The sequence below is a fragment of the Diceros bicornis genome, chromosome 34, assembly GCF_020826845.1.
Source record: "Diceros bicornis minor isolate mBicDic1 chromosome 34, mDicBic1.mat.cur, whole genome shotgun sequence".
Taxonomy (NCBI): domain Eukaryota; kingdom Metazoa; phylum Chordata; class Mammalia; order Perissodactyla; family Rhinocerotidae; genus Diceros; species Diceros bicornis.
The window spans coordinates 34,357,179-34,378,738 of NC_080773.1; the positions used below are offsets into that span (position 1 = coordinate 34,357,179).

Below are 21,560 nucleotides of genomic sequence, written 5' to 3' on the forward strand. Positions count from 1 at the left end.
AAAATGTGAAAAAGCACTCTTAGCTCATGGGCTGTGCAAAAACAGATTTGGCCTGCGGGTCAACAGGATGACGAGCATCGTGCTCAGCATGAAGTTGTTCTAAAATGTTGCTTTAAGGTAAGTGATCAGGTGCCGGCGGGAAGAAGCAGTTCCCGCGTCAGCGCTGGCGGCGTGGGTGCAGGTCCGGGCACCTGCCAGCCTCCGGGCCAGCCGGAGGGCACGTGTGGGCAGTCAGCTGTGCCCTGGGAATTTGGGAGAACAGTGGGCGCGCAGAGTCCTGTTTGTCCTGGAAGGAGAACGTCCACCCCGCATCCCGGCCCCGCTATGCGCAGATCGGAGCCGTTTCTGAAGATGCCCCTGCTGATTCTGCTCTTCGTGGGATCGGCAGAGGCCTGCGTTCCCCGCGAAGGTAGCGTCTGGGCCGGCTCCTGGTCTCCCTTCCCTTTCTTCTGATGATGCAGCGGCTCCCGTGGGCTGGCTTCAGACAGGGCCTCCTGAAGTCTAACCAGACTCCTTCTTGCTTCGCGTTTAGACCTTCTTCCCATCGCCTTTCCCTCGAGGGAGATGGTGGGTGGGTGAGTCGCAACCCTTGCCCTTGGAGACAGACTTGTGTCTGCAGCCTAGTTTTATCACAGTCTCTTTGTGACTCTGGGGGGAAGACCTTGCCTCTGTAAGCCTCACTGTGCTCATCTGGCCAGTGGGCATCCTAAGAATCTCCAGTGCAATGACTGCTGTGTGTAATCAAGGAGGTTGTTTGTGTGGTACTGGGAGTTAACACTATTATGGGTACGGAGTTCTAGAAAGACCCACATCTTTATCACAGAAGGACACCATCTGTTGGGAAGAGGACTTGACTCTTGTCCCAAAGCTGACATTGAGTTCCTGGTTTGTTCCATGTGCTCGATACTGGGAAGGCAGTGGGTGAAAAACACAGACACAGTCCCATCTTCCTGGAATTCTCATGTTACACAAATAAACACATCCTATTGTGGAGATTCAGAGAAGACTTCCCTGGAGAAGCAACGTTTGAGGCGAGACCCTGACAATGAGTAGGAGCTAGCCAGCTAAAGAATTAAGGGAGACTATTCTGGGTGGGGGAGTTGCATGTGCAAAGATCCTGGGGCAGGAAGGCACTGGGTCCTTTCATGGATCGGAGAGAAGCCAGTGTGTCTGCAGCACAGTGCGCAGGGTGAGGGGCATGGTGGGTGGGGATTGTTACAAGTAAGAATGGAGAGGAGGCAGGAGCCAGAACACACAGGATCTTGTGGGCCATGTTAGGGATTTTGGATATTCATAGATGCAAAAGGAAGCCATTAAAGGGTTTCCAGCAAGGGAGTGTGATATTTAAGTGTGTATGTGTGTGTGTGTATGTGGTTAGACGATCAGTCGTGCCCCTGGGTGAAGAACAGATTGGGCAGGAACCAGCGCAGAAGCGAGAACACCAGTTGGGAGACCGTTGCCATCCTCAGTGTGGAGGTGACAAAAGTGGAAGGTGATGAGGCATTTAGGAGCAGGAGTTGACAGGACTAAGTGATGGAGGAGAAGCTGGAGTTTAGGGAAAGAGAGGTGTGAAGAGAGACTCCCACAATTTTTCTGCTTTTGTAACTGGATGCTTGAGGCTTCCCTTAACTGAGCTGAGAAAGTTCTGTAGAGCAACTGATGTTGCACGTTTTATTTTGAAGTGATTTTAGACTCAGAGAAAAGTCACAAAAATAGTCAGAGTTCCCAAATACCCTCCACCAAAACTTCCCTCAATGTTACCATCTGACCTAACCGTCGCACAGTCATTAAAACCAAGACCTTAACGCTAGCACAAAACTACCAACTAGATTACAGACTTCACGCAGACCTCACTAGGTGTTCCACCAATGTCGTTTTTTGGTTTGAGGATCCAGTTATAACTCCTTGCTCTTGTGATTAGTCCTTAGAACTTGTGACTGAAGTCGGTCAATCTTTCACGACCTTGACACTTGCGAAGAGCCCTGGTCATATATTCTGCAGAATGCCTCTCAATTTGAGTTTGTCTGAAGTTTTCTCATGATGACATCGAGGTTATTATGTATCTTTGGCAGGAAGATGGTGCTGTGCCCTTCTCCGGGCATTTTGTCAGGGATTATGTGAGGTTGATGTGTCTCATCACTTAGAAGGTGGTATCTGCCAGGGTTCTCCACTGTTCAGTTACTATTTTCCCCTTTGTCATTAGTAAATATCCTGGGGGAGATACTTGGAGACCATGCAAATATCCTGTTTCTCCTCAAATGTTGACCCACTGTATCAGTCCGTGAATCTTGCCTGCAAAAATGATTACTGCAGTGTTTGCACAATGGTGATTTTCTATGTCTCTTATTCCTTCTACACGTATTGATTGGAGTTCTTTTGTAAGGAATACTGAGCCTTCTGCTCTATTTATTCAAGTATTTATTTATATCAATGTGAACTCATGGATACTTATTTTATTAACAAAAAATAACAGATTGCTTTTTGATGGGTGGGAGGGTGATGACCACAATCCTCTTTTGGACATGCTGAGTTTGAAGAACCTGTAAGATGTTCAAGACATCCATATGGCACAAGTTCCATGATAGCAGGGCGTGGAATGTCTTGTTTACTCCTATACCAGCATCTCTCTCCCCAGCCAGTCTTGTAAATGCCTACAGAGTGGGGGTTGAGTCTAATTCATCTGCATCTCCAACATCAAGCATAGCCAATGACCACAGTATGTGCCAAATGAATGTTGGTAGGGTGAATGATGGATGAATGGATGGATGAATGAGTGGATGGATGGATGGATGGGTGGATGGATGGGTGAGTGGATGGATGGATGGATGGGTGGATGGATGGATGGATGGATGGATGGATGGATGGATGGATGGATGGACCTGAGTAGATTTATCAGTACAGAGAGTGGGTGAATTAGCTGATCTCCAATGACACTTCCAGTTCTGATCTCGTTGGTCATTGCCATGATCTGAGTCTAATCTGTATTCTCTCCCTGCTCTCTGCTTCCTGCTCCTGTTGGAATCTCGTGGCTGACACTTTTGCCTCCAGTCGCAATTGAAGAAAAAAGTAAGAACTGTGGAAACCCCAAGTTTGTATGCCCATGGCTAGCTCCTCTCAGATTCCTTCAGATCTTAAGACCCCTCAGGAAATTCTGGGGAAAGGTGGGACCTGGATCTGGTACACAGGCTTTTTCTTGGGGACAGGGCATAACTGGTAAAAGCGATCCACTGCCATCTTTGCCTTATACTGATGCTCACAACCAAAAGAGCTGCCCTCCTTCCTCCTTTTGTCTGGGGAAGAAAGGTTTAATAGGCTAATGGAGAGCTCTTAGCAGGAAGAAGAATGGGTGGGATATTTCCACTAGAATAACACTCTGACCTGACCCATACTCACTCTAGCTGATGGTTCTCAAACTTTATGGTCTCAGGGACCCTGCACACTCTTAAAAATTATTGGGGATCCCAAATAGCTTTTTTTTTTAAACATGGGTCATTTCTATTGATATTTACCTTATTAGAAATTTAAAATTTTTAAATTTAAAATCATTTATTTATACAAATGGTCAAAAAGCACATGAAAAGATGCTCAACATCTTTAGCAATCAGGGAAATGCAAATCAAACCACAATGAGATCCCACTTCACACCCAAGAATGGCTATGATCAAAAAGACAGATGATAACAACTGTTGGCGAGGATGTGGAGAAATCAGAACACTCATATACTGTTGGTGGGAATGTAAAATGGTTCAGCTGATTTGGAAAACAGTCTGATAGTTCCTCAAAATGTTAAACATCGAGTTATGACCTAGCAATTTCACTCTTACCCAACAGAATTGAAAATATAAGTCCACACAAAAACTTGTACGTGAATGTTCACACCAGCATTTTTCATAAATTGTGGAAACAACCCAAATCTCTATCGATTGATGAATGGGTAAACGAAATGAAGCATATCCACACAACAGAATATTAGAAAAGAAACGAAGTGCTGACGCAGGCTGCAACATGGATGAACCTTGAAAACATTATGCTAAGTGAAAGACGCCAGTCACAAAGGACCACATGTTATCTTTCCATTTATATGAAATATCCAGAAGAGGCAAATTCATAGAGACAGAATATAGATTAGGGGTTGCCAGAGGCTGTGGGATGGGGACGAGGGAGTAGAGGGGTGATGGCTGAGGAGTCCAGAGTTTCTTTATGGGGTGATGAAATGTCCTAAAATTGACCTGGTGATGGTTGCACAACTCTGTGATATATTAGAGACCACTGAAATGTGGGAATTGTATGGTATGTGAATTATATCTCCATAAAGCTGTTATTCAAATATTTGTTACTTCATTTTAAAAATAATGATAGGGCTGGCCCCGTGGCTTAGCGGTTAAGTGCACGTGCTCTGCTGCTAGCAGCCCGGGTTCAGATCCCGGGTGGGCACCGACGCACTGCTTCTCCGGCCATGCTGAGGCCGAGTCCCACATACAGCAACTGGAAGGATGTGCAACTATGACATACAACTATCTACTGGGGCTTTGGGGGGGGAAATAAATAAATAAAGTTAAAAAAAATAATAACGATAATAAGCACATTACACATTAATATAAAGAAAACATTTTCATGAAACAACCAAAAAAAATTTAGTGAGAAGAGAGGTACTACTTCATGTTTTTGCAAATCTCTTCAATGTTGGGCTTAATAGAAAACAGCTGGATTCTCATTTCTGCTTCTGAATTCATTTTGTTGTGATGTGTTGTTTTGGTTGAAGCAAATGATGAAAATCCAGTCTCATACAGACAGGGGGTTGGAAAAGGAAGGAGCACACAGACCCCCTAAGGGTCTCAGGCACCGCCGGTGGTCCATGGACAATTGGGAGCCGCTGTCCGCGTTGTATGGAGGAGAAAGGATCTCTCTGTCTCCCACCCCTACTGGACCCCAACAGTAAGTTCCTAGAGGCAGGGGCTGTATTTTAGTGATCTGTTTATTCCTACAGCCTAGGGAAAGCCCTACTGTCCCATTGGGCTGAATAAATGGAAAGGGCTTTGTAAAATAAAAAAGCATTGTGCAAACATAAGTTAATGTTATTATTTCAGGTTGAAAGGAGAGAAGAGAACCAATATTAATTAAGCATCTATCATGACCTGAGAGTTTAAAATATTTGACTCAATTTAATTCTCAAAATAGTAAATTTCCCATATAGGGTCTGAGGTGCCAAAGCTGTGTATCCTCACACTGGATCATCCATCGTCACAATCACTTGGGAAGCCTTTTAAATATTTAATCCCCACACCAGACCAGGCAAATCAAAATGCCCTCAGAAAAGGCTTTGGAATCTTTGTACCTAAAAATCTAGCCTGTGCTAGCTCCTTTCTGTATTCAAAATGTGAACACTCTTAAAAAAAAAAAAAAGAAACTATGTGAGGTGATAGATGTGTTAACTAACCTTGTGTTAATCATTTATATATATATATATACACACCCGTATCAAATCACTATGTTGTACACCTCAAAAAAAATGAACACGCTAAAGCTAGATAAACGCAAACATCTCATGAGTCACACTTCATTTTTGTTTTAATTTAAAATATTATGCTGTTTTAATTAAAACTATTATTTTATGTTAATTATTGTTTTAATAATATTTAAATTAATAATTTAGAGTACCATTTGCATTAACATCTAGTAGTATTTAAATTAATAATTAAATATTTATTTTACAATATTATGTTATTTTAATTTAAATTATTTTATTTTCATTTGATATAAGATTTCCATGGTTCAAAATTCCAATATCCTCAAGTTTATACCATAAAAATTTTCTTTCCCTGGGGCCAGCCTGGTGGCATAGTAGTTAAGTTTGTACGTTCCGCTTCGGTGGCCCAGGGTTCACAGGTTTGAATCCCAGGTGCGGACCTAAGCACCACACATCAAGCCATGCTGTGGCGGCATCCCACATACAAAATAGAGGAAGATGGACACAGATGTTAGCTCAGGGCTAATCTTCCTCACCAAAAAAAAAAATAATTTATTTTCCAGCCTGTTCACCCCATTCACCTCCCCAAAGGCACCCAATATTTCCATTTCCTATAGATCCGTCCAGAGATGGTTTATGCAAGTAGAAGCAAATGTGTATTTAATATATCCATAATCTTCCTGTTTCTGTTTTTACACAAAACGCAGCATGTTATACACACGGTTCTGCATGCACCTTGCTTTTTTCACCTAACAATACATCTCAAAGACCGCTCCACATCAGTCTGTAAAGACCATCCTCAAGCTTCTTTTTTTTAATGGCTGCATAACATTTCTTGTGTAGACGTCCATAATTTATTTCACCAGTCACTATTGATGGGCATTCAGGCTGTTTCCAATAGTTTGCTTATTCAAATAATGCTTCAGAGAGAAACAATCTTATATAATATCACACATGTGGGAGATATGTATATAGATAGAGAGATGTGTATACATATACAGTTTTAGAAGCGAATCCTACAGATATATATTGCATACATTAACATTAATTATATAATTTATAATAATGATACAGTGTATAATTAATATATTATACAAATATATTACATTATATTAATTCAATTATATTATATATAATTTTACAATTACATATATAAAATCTATCTGTGAGATTCATTTATAAAACTCTAATATTAAAGAAGGGTTCTCAGCATCCTTGCCAACATAGTGTTATCAAGGTCTTTGATCTTTCTCTAATTATATATGACAAGCTACATAAAAATAGCCTCTCATGAAAACTCCCCCCATATAACGATAGGCAGGTAGATGAAAGAATAAAGAAATACATGTGGAAATTAACTGAGGTGGATAATATCAGTATTAATCCTATTCTCTTCCTTGCTTTTCTTTTCCATGTTGATTTGCTGACTCCTGGTTCTGTTGCCTCTCCCAGTCAAACGTAAGTGCTACCTCCTTCTCCCTACATAACTAGGGAGCCCTTCAGTCCAGAGAAGGAAGGGGCAAAAGGGAGGGAAGAACGAACTGACCACCGTGTTCAACCTGGGACAGCTTTGGGGAGATGCTCTCAATTCCAACATAGAATCTGCAGATCCCTGGGGGCAAGTGGGGGGACTTTGGAGAGGTCAACAAGCCTCTGTAATCTTGTGTAAAACTGGGTATGTGAGAGAGAGAGCCTGCTTGGTTTTCTGGGAATATGGACTTCATAGCTTTGATTAGATTTTCAGTAGGATCTGTGACCTTCTGCTCTAAAACGTACAACTGGACTGGGTTGGATTGTGTGGATTCATTGGCGGGTTTTAGATGAGAAAAATATGGTGCAGAGTGGATAAACCTCCCTATTTTCCATGTATTAACCATCCCAGTCTCCAGATGAGAAATGGAGATGACAATTGGTTGTTATGGAGACCCTCCTTCTGCCAACCTCCCTAAACTCAGTGCGAGGAGGGGTTGGATGCCCCAGGCAACTGGTGTCCCTGGGTTTCTTGACTTCTGGGATAAATGTGTCTCCAAAGGGGTCCCGGGCTCTTAGAATGGGTCACAGCTTCTCATCCTGGTTCCCTATCCTATCTCGGGACCTACAGGATGCAATGAGGTACAAAGGATGACTTAATTCATTTCATATTTTCTCTGAACCTTTGTCGGGAAAATGATCCCCACCGGCCACCATCGTCTTCTCCTTCCTGCTGCTTGCACGTCAACAGTGCTGAAAGGTAAGACTCTCATTCCATCTCTCTCCCTTTTGGTTCTGATTGTCCTTGTCTAACAAGGATAATTTCTGCTGAACTTCTATAGATCTTTCTTCCCCTGGATGTGCACAGCCCAGCTTCTAATCTAGGAATATGAAAAATCGAGTACTGGAATATCTCCTTTGATGAAAACAAAATACTGTGCCCCTCTCCAAAACCAGTTGCCCAGAAATTGAGCACTTTTTCATGGTCTGCATATAACTAGAGGAAAGTCATTAGACCAGAGAGCTAAATTCATGTCTACCTGAGAGCTAATATTTGGACAAACTTACTGATTTCCATCTTTGCTTTCTGAGGTCAGGTAGAAAAAGCCACCATCATCACTATCTACTTAATAATTACTGTAGATGGTGCCTTAGTCAGTTTGGGCTGCTAAAACAAAATATCATAGTCCGGGTGGCTTAAACAACAGACATTTATTTCTGACAGTTCTGGAGGCTGGAAGTCCAAGATCAAGGTGCCAGCAAATTCAGTTCCTGGTGAGGGCTCGCTATTTGGTCACCTTCTTGCTGTATACTCACATGGTGGAGAGAGCGAGCTCTGGCTCTCTTCGTCTTATATGGACACTAATCCCATCATGAGAACCCTACCCTCATGACCTCGTCTAGAATCCAATTACCTCCCAAAGGCTCCATCTCCAAACACCACCACATTAGGGGTTAGGGATTCCACATGTGAATTTTGGGGGAACACAGACATTCAGTCCATAACAGATGGCAATCTGGAACCAGTTCGGTGAAATGAGACCACAGCTCTATGATTGAGTTTTCAAGTTGGGGAGGCAGAAGGCTAGGTCAGGAAGTGAGATGATGACCCACAGAAAGGGCACAGGCTCAGCATTAGGCACCTCTGTATTCAGAGCCCAAGTCTGCCCTTTCCTGGCTGGACAACCTTGGAGAAGTCACTTCACCTCTCTGTGCCTACTTCATTCAGTTAAATGCAGTCACAGACGTGAAACACCTTTCAACTCAACGTAAGAAAACTAGGTTCAATAGTTCTCTCTACTTCTATCCACTCCCTCTACTACACACACATGCACACATGCACACAATCATCCCTAGGTAAAGATGCAATAATAATAATTATTATTATTACTTACATTATATTACTATTTCTAATATTTACTGAATGTTTACCTTGGGCCAGGAATTAGGCTAAGTACTCCATGTGTATTATCTTCCTTCATTATCACCAAATGTGATTCATATTATCTCTCCAAATGGGAGATAATATCTGCATTTAGCAGAGGCACAGAGAGTTCAGTGATCAGCCCAAGGTCACCCAGTTAGTAAAATGTATAGCCTGGATGTCAGTCATTTAATGCCCACACCAATATTCCCAATGACAAGTTAGGCATTTACTACATGATGACTTTAAGTAATATGGAGGATGGTTTTGTGGGCTACATAATACAGGAATTTTCACTAACAAATTTAGTAGAATTCTTCAGTATGTAGGAAGCCTAATCCCAACCTCATGATGGGTATTAATATTCTGAGGAAATGGAAGGGTTATAGAGGATGCGGGAGAGATCTGAGTTTGAATTCTTGCGCTTGCACTCATCAGCTGCGTGTCTTCGCAAATTACACAATTTCTCGGAGCTTTGGCTATCTTCGTCAGCAACATGGGGACAATTCTGTGATCTGAGAGGGTTGGTATGAAGTCAATAGAAATAAGAGGTTGGCACCTCTTTCTAGAGTTGATAAAGCATAATTCCTTCCTCTCTTCCTCGCATGACTGAAGAATGGTCCATGACCATTTCCCAGCTCACTTAAGCTCTCCTCGATATCAAATGCAAAGGGGCTCCCAATAATCTCACAGATTTCGAGGTCTTAGTCCCTAACTACTCACCATGACCTACTGTGGACTCTGCTTACCCCACCCTGTTCCCAGCTCCCAGCATCTGATCTTGTTTTTGGTTTTCTACCAATGGCTTCCTCTTCGTGATCCCACCATTCTGTACCACATCTGTATCTGTGACCACCATGCTGACTCTTATTCTGGATGGACTGCCATCAGGAATCCTAGGTAAATACTTGCCACATTCATGACGCCTTTGGACTGTGAACTTTGGCGGGAAACTTTGAGCAAGAATTTCTGAGCATCTAATATGTGCCTGGATCCATGCTTGGGTGATAGAAACTGAATGATGGATCAGATATGCTCACTCTTTAGGATCTCAGAGTCTGGTGGAGAGCAGAGACAATTAAGCAGAAATTAAATTAAATTAGAGACAAGTGATGATGGGGCTAGGAAAAGGGACAGTGGGTATATTGAGGGAATCCTAAAGTCATCCCTGAGGCAGAGTTTGTCAAATCTGTTGAACTGGGGAAATCCATTAATTAGGAATATTTATTTCTGTTGCCTTTGCATTTCATTTGGTATGTCTTCTTCCTCAGGTATGATGAGCAGGTTGTCAACGGATGGTAAGTGTGAGGACTGCATCCTTCCTGGTGTTTCTTTCCTCTTGTCTACAAGCTAATGCAGACTTACGGAGTCATTTATGTTTTTAGTTATTTATTTAAAATAAATATTTTATTTAATTTATGTTTTATTGATTTACTTTGGAAGAACCATTTAGATAGTATCCAATCTAGGGCCAGCCTGGTGGTGCAAGCGGTTAAGTGCGCATACTCCACTTTGGAGCCTGGGGTTTGCAGGTTCGGTTCCCAGGCGTGCGCTGACGCACTGCTCATCACGCCATGCTGTGGCGGTGTCCCATGTAAAGTAGAGGAAGATGGGCACAGATGTTAGCTCAGGACCAATCTTCCTCAGCAAAAAAAGAGGAAGATTGGCATCGGATGTTAGCTCAGGGCTGATCTTCCACACACACACACACACACACACAACTAGATAGTATCCAATCCCATTTTGTTTCTTTGAGTTTTGAGGTAATAGAAATCTTTATTCCTATATAACACTAGAACTAGAATTTTACTCAATAATTATTATTCTGTAGATTAAGTTATAAAAATAGTATATGCACATGGGAAAAGTTGAGGGAACATAAAATGAAAGTCAAAGTCTTCCTTTTCATCCCAGCCCCAGTTCTCCTGTCTGGAAACAGACATCATTACTAGTCTCTTGTGTATCCTCACAAGAAATACTCATGCATATCCTCAACTTTTTGAGTTAAAAACATTATGCACTTCAGCAATAGAACTTTACCTCTTTCTTTCAAATACCTGAATAATATTTCACTCATACTCATATAAGTTAATGAGTCTCCTGTTCACAGATGTTTCATTTTTCTCTAATTTACTTTGATTTCAGTTTTGTCTTGGTCTGTTTTTATGCCATTCAAAACAATGCTGCAACGAACATCCTCGTACGATCATTGCATTTCTCATTTTGGCATACACGTATCTGTAAGATAAATTCCTAAGAGGGAAACAGCTGGGTCAGAGGGCATGGGCATTTTAAATTCGGACAGAGGTTTAACAAATCTACACTCCCAGAGACAGCCTATGAGAATGCTTATTTCCCCACATCTTCAGCAACACGGGGTATTCTCTAACTTGTTGATTTTTGATGATGGGATGGCTGAACAAAATGGGTCCCCACTCTTCACAGAGAGACTGATCCCCAGTAGCAGTTCCTGCCACATCTATGTGCTACCAATATGATCGTTTATATTTTCCTTTAAATGGACTCAGTTTTTTCCTTACATAGGTAAGCTCAAAAAGGAAACTTTACACCACTTGAGTAAGTGGAAAGCCAGTATCGTTTCTTATAAGGAGAAGACAACTGTAAAAATAAATATAAGGAAAGTAAAATGTTAATAAACTGTAACACAATACTGGTTTCTGCTGAGACTCTTCATCTGAAGGCTGCTCTCTCTCTTTGGTAGAAAGGAAGATTAGCAAGCGTTAGAGAGGTGTCACAGACGAGGTAGCATCATTTTGAGACATTCCCTCTGGCTGAAAGAGAGTTGTAAAGGGAACAACTTTCCCACCATGTGGGGAGATGAAGCCCAATCTGTGTCTGCCTGAGATCTTCTCAGTTATCACCAAGGGTTCATATCCCACTACATAGGAGATGCCTGGATCTAGAGATCTCAGCAGAGTGAATGCAAGCTGGCCTTCTGGAAACAGATGTGCCTGGAGTTTCAACCAGCTCCATACTTTACCAGCATATGTGACCAGGGACAAGTTTGTTTTCTTCCCAATAATGTAGGGCTAATAATACGCACAATATGAGGTGCTTATGATGTCAATTAAAATACGTGAAAAGCTTAGGTACTAGGGAGCTGGCTAAGTTGGCTTAACCCGCCTACCCCACCATTCCATGGCTTCTAGAGTCCAAAGCCTTCTTTATGGTCTCTGCTACTTCGAAGATAATTTCTCAGTTCTCTCCACCTTGGGTCGCTAAACAACTGTATGCTTTCTCTGTTTTCTCATCAACCTGGAAGCAGAACTCACCTTCAGTGCTCCTCATAAGAAATCTGCTCAGGTCTACAATTGACGAGTTTGATGAAGACTAGCATGTCGAGCATAGTCACAACCTTGGATAGATGGCTGTCTCCCATCTCAGTGGCTCTGCTCACTCTCCTTCTCTTCTGCCCTTTCCTTCCCCTCACATTGTCTGTGGAGCTCCAAATCCTTCTCTTTCTAAAAGCTGAATAATTCAGCTCTTCCCAACGCCTACCCTCAAATGATCCACCCGATCCATAAATGTCAGTCCTCTGTGAACCAGAACCTCCCTCCTTGGAAGGCAGCTGCACTTTATCAAAAACAAAGTGTGCTTCTTATTCCACGTGTAAAGTGGCTGTGAAGCCAAAGATCGATGTAATATAGCTATTAGGAGGCATAATCACCTAAGACCCAATAGGCTCAATGTGGACTTGAGGTAGATGAGGTGAGAGTCTCAGCTCATGGGGCTGGAAATCATCTGACTCAGTGTACAGATGGGGAAACTGAGGTCGGGAAAGAAGCAGAGCGTCCGAGGCAAAGTGGCAACTAACAAAAATCTCATTGAGCACCTTAAAAAAAACCATTGTGTTTTAAGGGCTTTGTTTGCATTGTTTCTTTTAATCCTCATAACCCCTCTAAGAGAGGTAGATGCCGTGACAATGTAGAGTGACCTCGTTTGCCAGTTTTAGCATTAAAACGCTCTCATTCTGGGAACCCCTTCTGTCCCAGGCAAACCAGATGGTCAGTCATCCATCCTGTTATAATTCCATTTTTGTGATGAGGAAACAGACACAAAGAGGTGGGGTAAGTTGCCGAAGCTAGTAGGCGACCAACCCAGGATTTGGACATGGGTCCACATCTTTCAATGATGCTCCATTGTTCTTAGGATGAAGTATGTGGTCCTTAAAATCACCTACACAGGGCCGGCCCCGTGGCTTAGCGGTTAAGCACGGGCGCTCCGCTACTGGCGGCCCGGGTTCGGAACCCCGGGCACGCACCGACGCACTGCTTCTCCGGCCATGCTGAGGCCGCGTCCCACATACAGCAACTAGAAGGATGTGCAACTATGACATACAACTATCTACTGGGACTTTGGGGAAAAAATAAATAAATTAAAAATTAAAAAAAAAATCACCTACACAGCTCCGCATTATCTAGCTCTGGACACACTTGTGCCACAGTCATCTTCTGCTATTGAGCCCCCACAGTGGGCACAATCTTTCAGTTCTTCCAACGCTTCAGACTCCTCCCCACCCAGGACCATGCCTACACTGTTCCCTCTGCCTGGGACACTTTTCTCTCTTGCCTTCCAAGTGTCTTCCCCTGGCTAACCTTTACTCATCTTTCAGGTCTCAGACCCAGCGACCATTCCTCCAAGATGCCTTCCCTGGCTCCCCCACAAGGTCAGCAACCACTGCCCCGTGTAGGTTCCCACTGCGCCCTGCAGCTTTACCCAGAAACGCTCATCCCGCCCATACCCAATTTATGGCTCTCTTACTGCCTGCTTCTCTGACTAGACCTGGCTCGATTATGTTCCCTGAGCGTTGGGACCTTGCCCGCTTTGCTTTCCATGTGTCCTCTAGCCCTTGCACTTAGTAGGTGCTCCATTGATATTAGTTAGAGAGGAAGACTGGCTGCGTAATGGAGTATGAGTCTTCATCCGCCTCATCTCCAGTAGCACATCTGTCTCTGCTCTCTTCTGACTGGTCAGGGGCACTTACTTGCTGGTGTCTGGGACCCGAGTCTTAATGCTGTTTTCTCTCTCTACTCTGAATCTCCATTGGAACCTGGCTGCCTGCATTTTCACCTCCAGATAAGACAGAAGAAGAAAGTAAGTACTGTGACAGTCTTGAGTGTGTGTCCTTCAGATTAGATTCTCGTAACCCTCTCTGGGCCTTGAAATGCCTTTAAAAAATTCTTGGGAAGGGTTGGTCCAGGCTCTGACATTCAGCCGTTGGCCTGGGGTCAGAAACATAATGAGTACAAATAGACTCCACTGAGGAATCTAAGCTGTGGTGTGCTGGTAGATGGTTAACAACCAACTCTGTGGGGGAGGGGGAGGGAAAGGAGCCCTGATTTGGAGCGACTGCCAATTTCTGTGGTGTAAATACTTTAACTCTGGCTGATTTCAAGATGAATGGTTTCACCACCAGCTTGCAAAATTCCTGAAAATTTAACAATCTTTCTTGCAAGCCAGCTCCAGCATATCCCCGAGTCTAAGCTGTCTTCTCTTATTTGGTATATAAATTGCTCCAATGAGAAGGAGCTTACCCCATTCATCCTTCCAGAGGGAAAAGTAGTGGTTCTTGGGAGAACCACTTTAGAGAGTGGAGGGGAAATTTCAAGGAAGAAAGGTGGTGGAGCACTCTCCTCTGAAGGTAGACGTATACACACTCCAGCTCAGGTGGGATGGGGAAGGACCCCTCTCTCCCATCTCTACTGCTCCTCCAGGGTGAAGACTGGTCCATCTTTTACATCCATAACCTAGAAAAATGTCTAACACACAGTTGGGCTACACAGTGTTTCTTGAAGGAAAAGAGTGCCCCCTACAACTGCTAATGAATGTTATTTTTGCTAAGTGGAAGGAGTTGAAGAGAACCAAGATTGGAGCCTCTACCTCTATTATATTACCGAATTCTCACAATGGCGCTGTGAGCCAGATGGAGCCCGAGTTATAAGGCTGGTTCCCCAAACTGGCTGATCGTCAGAAACTATAAAACAAATGAGCAAATTTCTGTGTTCCACCCAGACCTTCTGCATGAGAACACCAAGGGGTGGGATCTAGGTGTCTGTTCTTTCACAAAGTTCTCAGGCGATTTGATTCAGATGGTTTGGGAACCATTGAGGTAGAGCAGGAGCTGGCAAACTACAGCCTGGCCCACTGCCTGTTTTTGTAAATAAAGTTTCATTGACACCCAGCCACACCCATTCATCTATGTATTGTCTGTGGCTGCTTTCACACTGTAATGGCAGAGCTGAGTAGTCGTGACTGACATCCTATAGCCTGTAAAGCCTAAAATAGTTACTATCTGTCCCTTTACAGAAGAAGTTTGTTGACCTCTGAACCAGGGCAATGCATCTCAGGATCTTTGTTTAAAATTAAGATCTCACTTCAGATCTACCTAAGGAATCACGACCTCTTAGTGGAGCTTGAGGCTCTGTTTGTAACAAGCTTCCCAGGTGATGATTCATGTACACACCAAACCCACAAATATAGACCCACCAATTTCAACTCGACAGGTAGATTGTTTAGGCAGAGTCCATCATAGTTTATGCAGGCGAGGTGAACAAATAAGGAAGTGGTGCCTTCCTCTCAATCTCTAGTCTTTAATCTCAAGTCCTGCTTCTACTTCTCCTTGAGATGGAGAGGCAGTGATTCAATGGTATCCACCTGTTTTGGGTCATTGCTTAGATCTTCTAGACCTAAACACCCTCAGTGACTGTATGAGTCTCCCTCCTTTCATTTATAAAGCAAGGTAACGATGTCCTTATTTTTTTTAAGTAGCCTCCCTATGACTGTAGATAGGTAAATATTTAATAAAGTACAAAAAAAATGAGTGCATGAAAAAACTGGTGGAATTTAAGTAAGGTCTACAGTCCAGTTAATGGTATTTTGCAATGTCAATTTACGGGTTTTGATAATATACTATGGTTATGTAAGATGCTACCATTGGGGGAAGCTGGGTGATGGGTACACGGGAGCCCTCTGTATTATTTTTGCAATATTTTGTGAGTCTATAATTAGTTCACAATAAATAGTTAAAATAATTTTAAGAATATTTAATGAAAGAATAATGGAATGAACTGGGCGATGGGCGTGGGGGGTGGAATGTTAAGGTTGATTCTACTCTCTCCCTTCCTCTTTTCCATATTGACTCCTTGACTTCTGGTTCTGCTGCACCCTCCAGTGAAAAGTAAGTTATTTTTCCTTTTCTATGGGTAACTTGGATGTTTGCGCATGCCAGAAAGAAGAGAAAACAAGAAAGAGATGACAATCTTTGGATTGTTCTTCTCAATTTTGGGAGGTCTTAGTCTACTGCCCCCATCTCTGAAGGAGGCTCAGGATGAGCTGCAGGGGTCCACATGCCCCATGAGATTGTGTAGAAAATCATGATGGTGTATCTGGGATATGGGGGGGGGTGTCTGGGGCTGCAGATATGACTGGCATGTGAACACATATGCATAGAAGGTCCCCAGATTTTATCAGATTCTCAGAAGTCAAGGACTCGTCCCAGAATACAAAGACGTATTGAGTTGTGTGTATTTGTGGGGAGGGCTACTGAATAAGGAGGACCCAAAGGGTGCAACTTACTCTTCCCTCAAGCTTTCTCCCTCTTGACTCCTCAGGAGAGAATTGAGATAAAAATGGGTCAAGGAGATCCTCTTCTGATAATCTTCCTAATCTCTAGGGGATGAATCCCCAAGGAAAGTGGGTACCTGGGGATTCTGCCTGGATAAATGTATCTCCAAAGGAAACAAGTGTAGTAGAAACATTTAGAGTCATCCCCCTTCTGACCTCCAACCTATCACATGAAACCTCATAACATCTGGGAGATACCTGCATTTGCCTCCCATGCGAGGGTCTCTCTTGAGAACCAGCTGGTGGGATGAGCTAGGAAGGAGGCATTAACACCTTTCTCATCCACTCCTCCCTGCTTCTGTTGGCGCTGGACGACTCCTGCTGGATTTTCTCCTCCTTGCTGCTCCCATCTCAACAGTATTGAAGCGTAAGATCCTTGTTTTACACTGCCTCCACTCTGTCTTGTCCCCTTTCTTATCTCTGCTAAGGAGTCCATTTTTAACCACAAATCATCTCTCAGAGATTTTTTTTTAACCCAGGGACTGGAAAAAAATAGCTGTATTACCTTCTCTTTCAAAAATGTGGGGTGTCTTGTGGGAACCAGCCCCCTCCTCAAGTCAGGGATACAGGCAACATTATTATGGCGATGGTGATGATAATGACTAACATTCCTTAAGTTTCCTAAGTGCCAGGCACTGGAAGCAGTGCCTTTCATGAATTAAGTTATGTATTCCCCTACAGCTTCTTCACAAGGGAGGCATTATTTGTCTGAAGTGTGTAAGGTGCCTGCAACATGGTGACAGTATATACATGGAGAAGGAGTGGTGGCTGCCTTCCCAGTCCAATCCTGGTCCAATGCAACCCTCGAAGCCACTAGGTTTCCCTTCTGACCTATATAATGAGGCTTTTGATGGTCTCCCCCTGTTCACTGCCCTTAGTCCTAACTGCTCGCCACGACCCATCTTGGCTCTGCTCCAGTCTCCTGCCTTCTGATCTTGTGATTTTTTTTCCTATTATGGTCTCAACTCTCATGGCCCCTTGGACTCAACACTCTGGACTTTGTCTGTGACCCTGACCATGATCTTGTCTCCCGGACCACACTTCCTTCTGGATGGGTGACATCAGAGATCCTAAGTAAATATCTCACTTCATGCATGCCTTGGGATTTTGGTGGGAAGCTTGTTTGGCAGGAGTATTCTTCTAACACTTAGTATGTGCCAGGACCATGCAGTGGGGTGGAAACCCAAAAGATGAATCTGACATGCTTGTACTTCTACATAAATTCACAGTCTGACGGGGGATACAGACAGATAGTTATAATACAGTATGAATCAATGTCCTGAGGGAGGGTCAATGAGAAAAGGTGGCTGGAATCCAGCAGGGCTTCTCAGAGGAGAGGTAGCTTGGGGTGAGCTTGTTGGACCTGTTGATCTGGAGGCATTTATCCTGCTGCCTTTTGCAACTCAGTTTGTGTGTTGTCTTCCTTAGGTTTGCTGAGCCTCCAGGTGTTAAGTGGTAAGTGATGACTGTACTATTTGATGCTACTGTTTGTTTCTGCTCCTGTGCACAGAAATACAGAGTTATTCGTTTCATTTTTAAATTAGTTTTCATTTTTTTAAATTTTGTTTTTTAATGTTGGAAGAGCCTTTAGATATCATCAAACTTTACACTCTTCACCAACATCATCATTAACATCATAATGTTTAACATTTTTTCATTCATCCAACAAATACTAATTAACATTAGCTGCTCTGTGCTAAATCCTGTTCTAGGTGTTGGGGATATAACAGGAAATAGAATGGACAAAAATCTGTACCCAGATGGAACTTGCATTCTAATGAGAGGAGAAAGAAAACAAACAAAGAAGTAGGTTAAAAGTCTGCTGGATGTTACGTCCTTCGAAGATAATAGAGTGAGGGAGAGGGAAATGCAGTGTGGACGAAGTGGATGAGTTTTTAAAGGGTGACCAGGGAGAGTGACAGTCAAGCAAAGACTTGAAGGAGGTGAGGGAGCCAGTCATGTGTAATCTGGGCAAAGGGTGTTCTCCAGGCAGAGGGAACAGCATGTGCAAAGGCCATGAGGCAGGAGAGTTCCTAGAATCAAGGCACAGCAAGGCAGCCAGTTGCATTCTCTTCCCTCCTCCTGAGGCACCCAGAAGCACTGCTTGCAGTTTGGTGTCCATCCATTTCATAATTTGCTGATGATTCATCTTCTTCCTTTCTTTCCTTCTCCTCCCCTCCCCCCTCCTCTTCCTTATCCTCCTTCTTCTTCTTCGTTCTACTCTTCCTTCCTTCCTTCTATCTTCCTCCTCCTCCTCCTTCTCTTTCATTTTCAGAAGAAACAAATGGCTGCAAGGAAGAAGGTGAGTCATGGAATCGTGCCTTTCCCCTCTAGAGGACACTGAGTCTCTTCAGTCTGGGTTATGAGAAAGCCTTAAGAAGAGAAGATGTCAGGTAACCAGGTCAGGGCTGCAGTGCCTGAGAGGATGTTCTTCTGAAGGGCAACCAAAGCCTTCAGACCACCCTGCCCCTTCGTACCACTCGCTTCTCTCAAGGACACCCAACATACCGAGGTATGATTGGAAAACATTTTTGTTTCTCCCATTCACTTCTTCTGTTGACTTTTGAACTTTCTCTTCCCTCTGGAAACTACCAGGCAAGTCCTGAGTGACAGGACTGTACGGCTGAAACCAAAAGAAAGAAATCCAGATAATAGAAGCAAACCTCCAGGTGACCCAGATATTACAGATAAGCACTTTAAAGTAGCCAAGATTATTAATTTCACAAAAACAGATAGATACTTTCACCAGAGAACTATAATTTGTAAAAAAAAAAAAAAAAAAAAAAAAAACAAAACCATAATCAAATGGCAATTCTCGAATTGAGAACATAACAGAAATTAGGAATTCAATAGCTGGGCTTCACAGCAGAAAGCATGATCCATGAGCTAGAAAATGGGTCAAGAGAAATTATTCAGATTGAAGTAGAATGGATAAAAGAATAGAAAATACAGAAAAGAGCACGAGAGACATACGAGACCCAGAGAATAGTTGTGACGTAGGTGAAATTAGAGTTTCAGGAGGAGAAGCAGGAGTGAGTGAAGCAGAAGCAATATCTGACGAGTTCATGGCTAAGAATTTTGCATCCTGATAAAAATAACCATCAAGCAACAGATTTTAAAAGTTCTGAGAACCACAAGAGGAAAGAATATACAGGAAATCTCTTCTAGGAATGCTGCCACAAATGGTTGAAAACTACAGACAAAGAGAAAAAAATTAAACTCCATCCTAACGCCCCCCCACCCCCCCACACACAAACAAAGGACTGGATTTGTTTCCTAGGGCTGCCATAACAAATTACTATAAACTAGGTGGCTTAAAACAACAGAAATTTATTGTCTTACCATCTGGAGGCTAGGAGTCAGAAATCAAGGTGTTGGCAGGGCCATGCTCCCTCTGGAGGCTCTAGGGAAGACTCCTTCCCTGCCTCCTAGTTTCTGGTGTTTGCTCTCAGTCCTTGACATTCCTGGCTTGCAGATGCATTACTCCTGTCTCTGCCTCCGTCATCACATGGCCTCCTCCCCGTGTGTTCTGTGTCCAAATTTTCCTCTTTTTATAAGGACACCAGTCATGAGACTAGAGCCCACTCTAATTCAGTATGAACTCACCTTAACTTGATTATATCTGCAAAGATCCTATTCCCAAATAGTCACATTTAGAGGTACTGGGGGTCAAGGACTTGGACAAATCTGTTTCTTGGACACAATTCAACTCACAACAGACTCATTACCATCCAAAGAGCAAAGAAGAATGACAGCTGTCTTTCAATAGAAGTGATGAAAGCCAGAAGATGATGGAATGAGATTTTTTAAGTGCTGAAAGAAAAGGACTGCTCACCGAGAATTCTATACCTCACAAAAAAAGGCCTTTAAAAATGAAGGCAAAATAAAGACTTTCAGAAAAAATAATCAAAACAGATTTGTTGCCAGCAGGCTTGCATTAATGAAATACTATAGGAAGCTCTTCCTGCAGAAAGGAAATGATCCCATGTGGAAGCATGGAAATGAGGATGGAATAAAGAACAACGGGAAACATAAATATGTGGTTAAATAGAAATGAATATGAAAAGCATTGAACAGTAATACTAATATCTAGTGGGAATTAAATATATAGATAAAACGCATGATACACACAAAAGGTAGGTTGGGGGTACAATACGTTAAAGCGTTCTAATTTCCTAGCATTGTACAAGGAAGTAGTAAAAGGTATAATTTATATTAAATCCTAATAAGTCGAGGATGCGTATTAGAATCTCTAAGTTAACCACTAAATGAATGATTAAACACGATATAGTGTATAAGCTAAGAAGTCAAATGGAATAATGAAAATATTTGATCTGTAGGAAAGAAGGCTAGAAAGAAGAAAAAAGTGATCACAATATAGATGCATCAAATACAAATAGAGTAAGATGGTAGTTATAAACCCAACCACATCAGCAACATCTCTGAATTTGAACAGACCTGTTACTCCAAATAAAGACCAAGAGTGTTAGACTGATTAAAACTCAACAAAACCCAACTATTTACTGCTTACCAGAGACACGCCTTATAGACAAGGACATAGAAAATTTGAAAGAAAAATAATGGAAATTACATCATAAAAAGTATATCCGTGAGCTGCTAACCAAAAGGAAGCTGGCATAGTTATTCTAACATCAGATAAAGTAGGTTCTAAGTCAAGAAGTGTTGCTAGAGGCGAAGAGGGACATTAAAATTGGTAAAGGTTAACCCACCTCTAGCGTCACTGATAAGAAAAAAATTAGAGGAGAAACAAATGACCAATACCAGGAGAAAAGAGGAGAACATCATCATAGGTCTTGCAGGTACTAAAAGAATAATAAAATGATAGTTTGAAAAACTTGATGCCAATAAAATGGAAAGATTAGATGAAATGGACAAAATCCTAGGAAAACACAAATTACCAAAAGTGAAACAAAAGATAATAGAATTCTGAACAGTCCTCTATGTATTAAAGAAACTTAATCTGTAATTAAATAACCTTCCCACAAAAAAATCTCCCAAGGTCAGATGGCTTTCATGGTGGTTCCTTCCAAACAT

The 21,560-nt window shown here is 42.5% G+C and overlaps 1 protein-coding gene across 1 annotated transcript in view; it reads left to right on the forward strand.

Moving 5' to 3' along the window:
- The first annotated feature begins 324 nt into the window (after positions 1–324).
- Positions 325–21,560, forward strand: part of EDDM13 (epididymal protein 13) — a 34,880-nt gene continuing 13,644 nt past the window's right edge. Inside the window, exons 1-3 of the mRNA XM_058530792.1 lie at positions 325–409; positions 17,934–17,960; positions 18,781–18,807. Coding sequence (XP_058386775.1) covers positions 325–409; positions 17,934–17,960; positions 18,781–18,807 — 139 coding nt within the window. The remainder of the gene's footprint in view (positions 410–17,933; positions 17,961–18,780; positions 18,808–21,560) is intronic.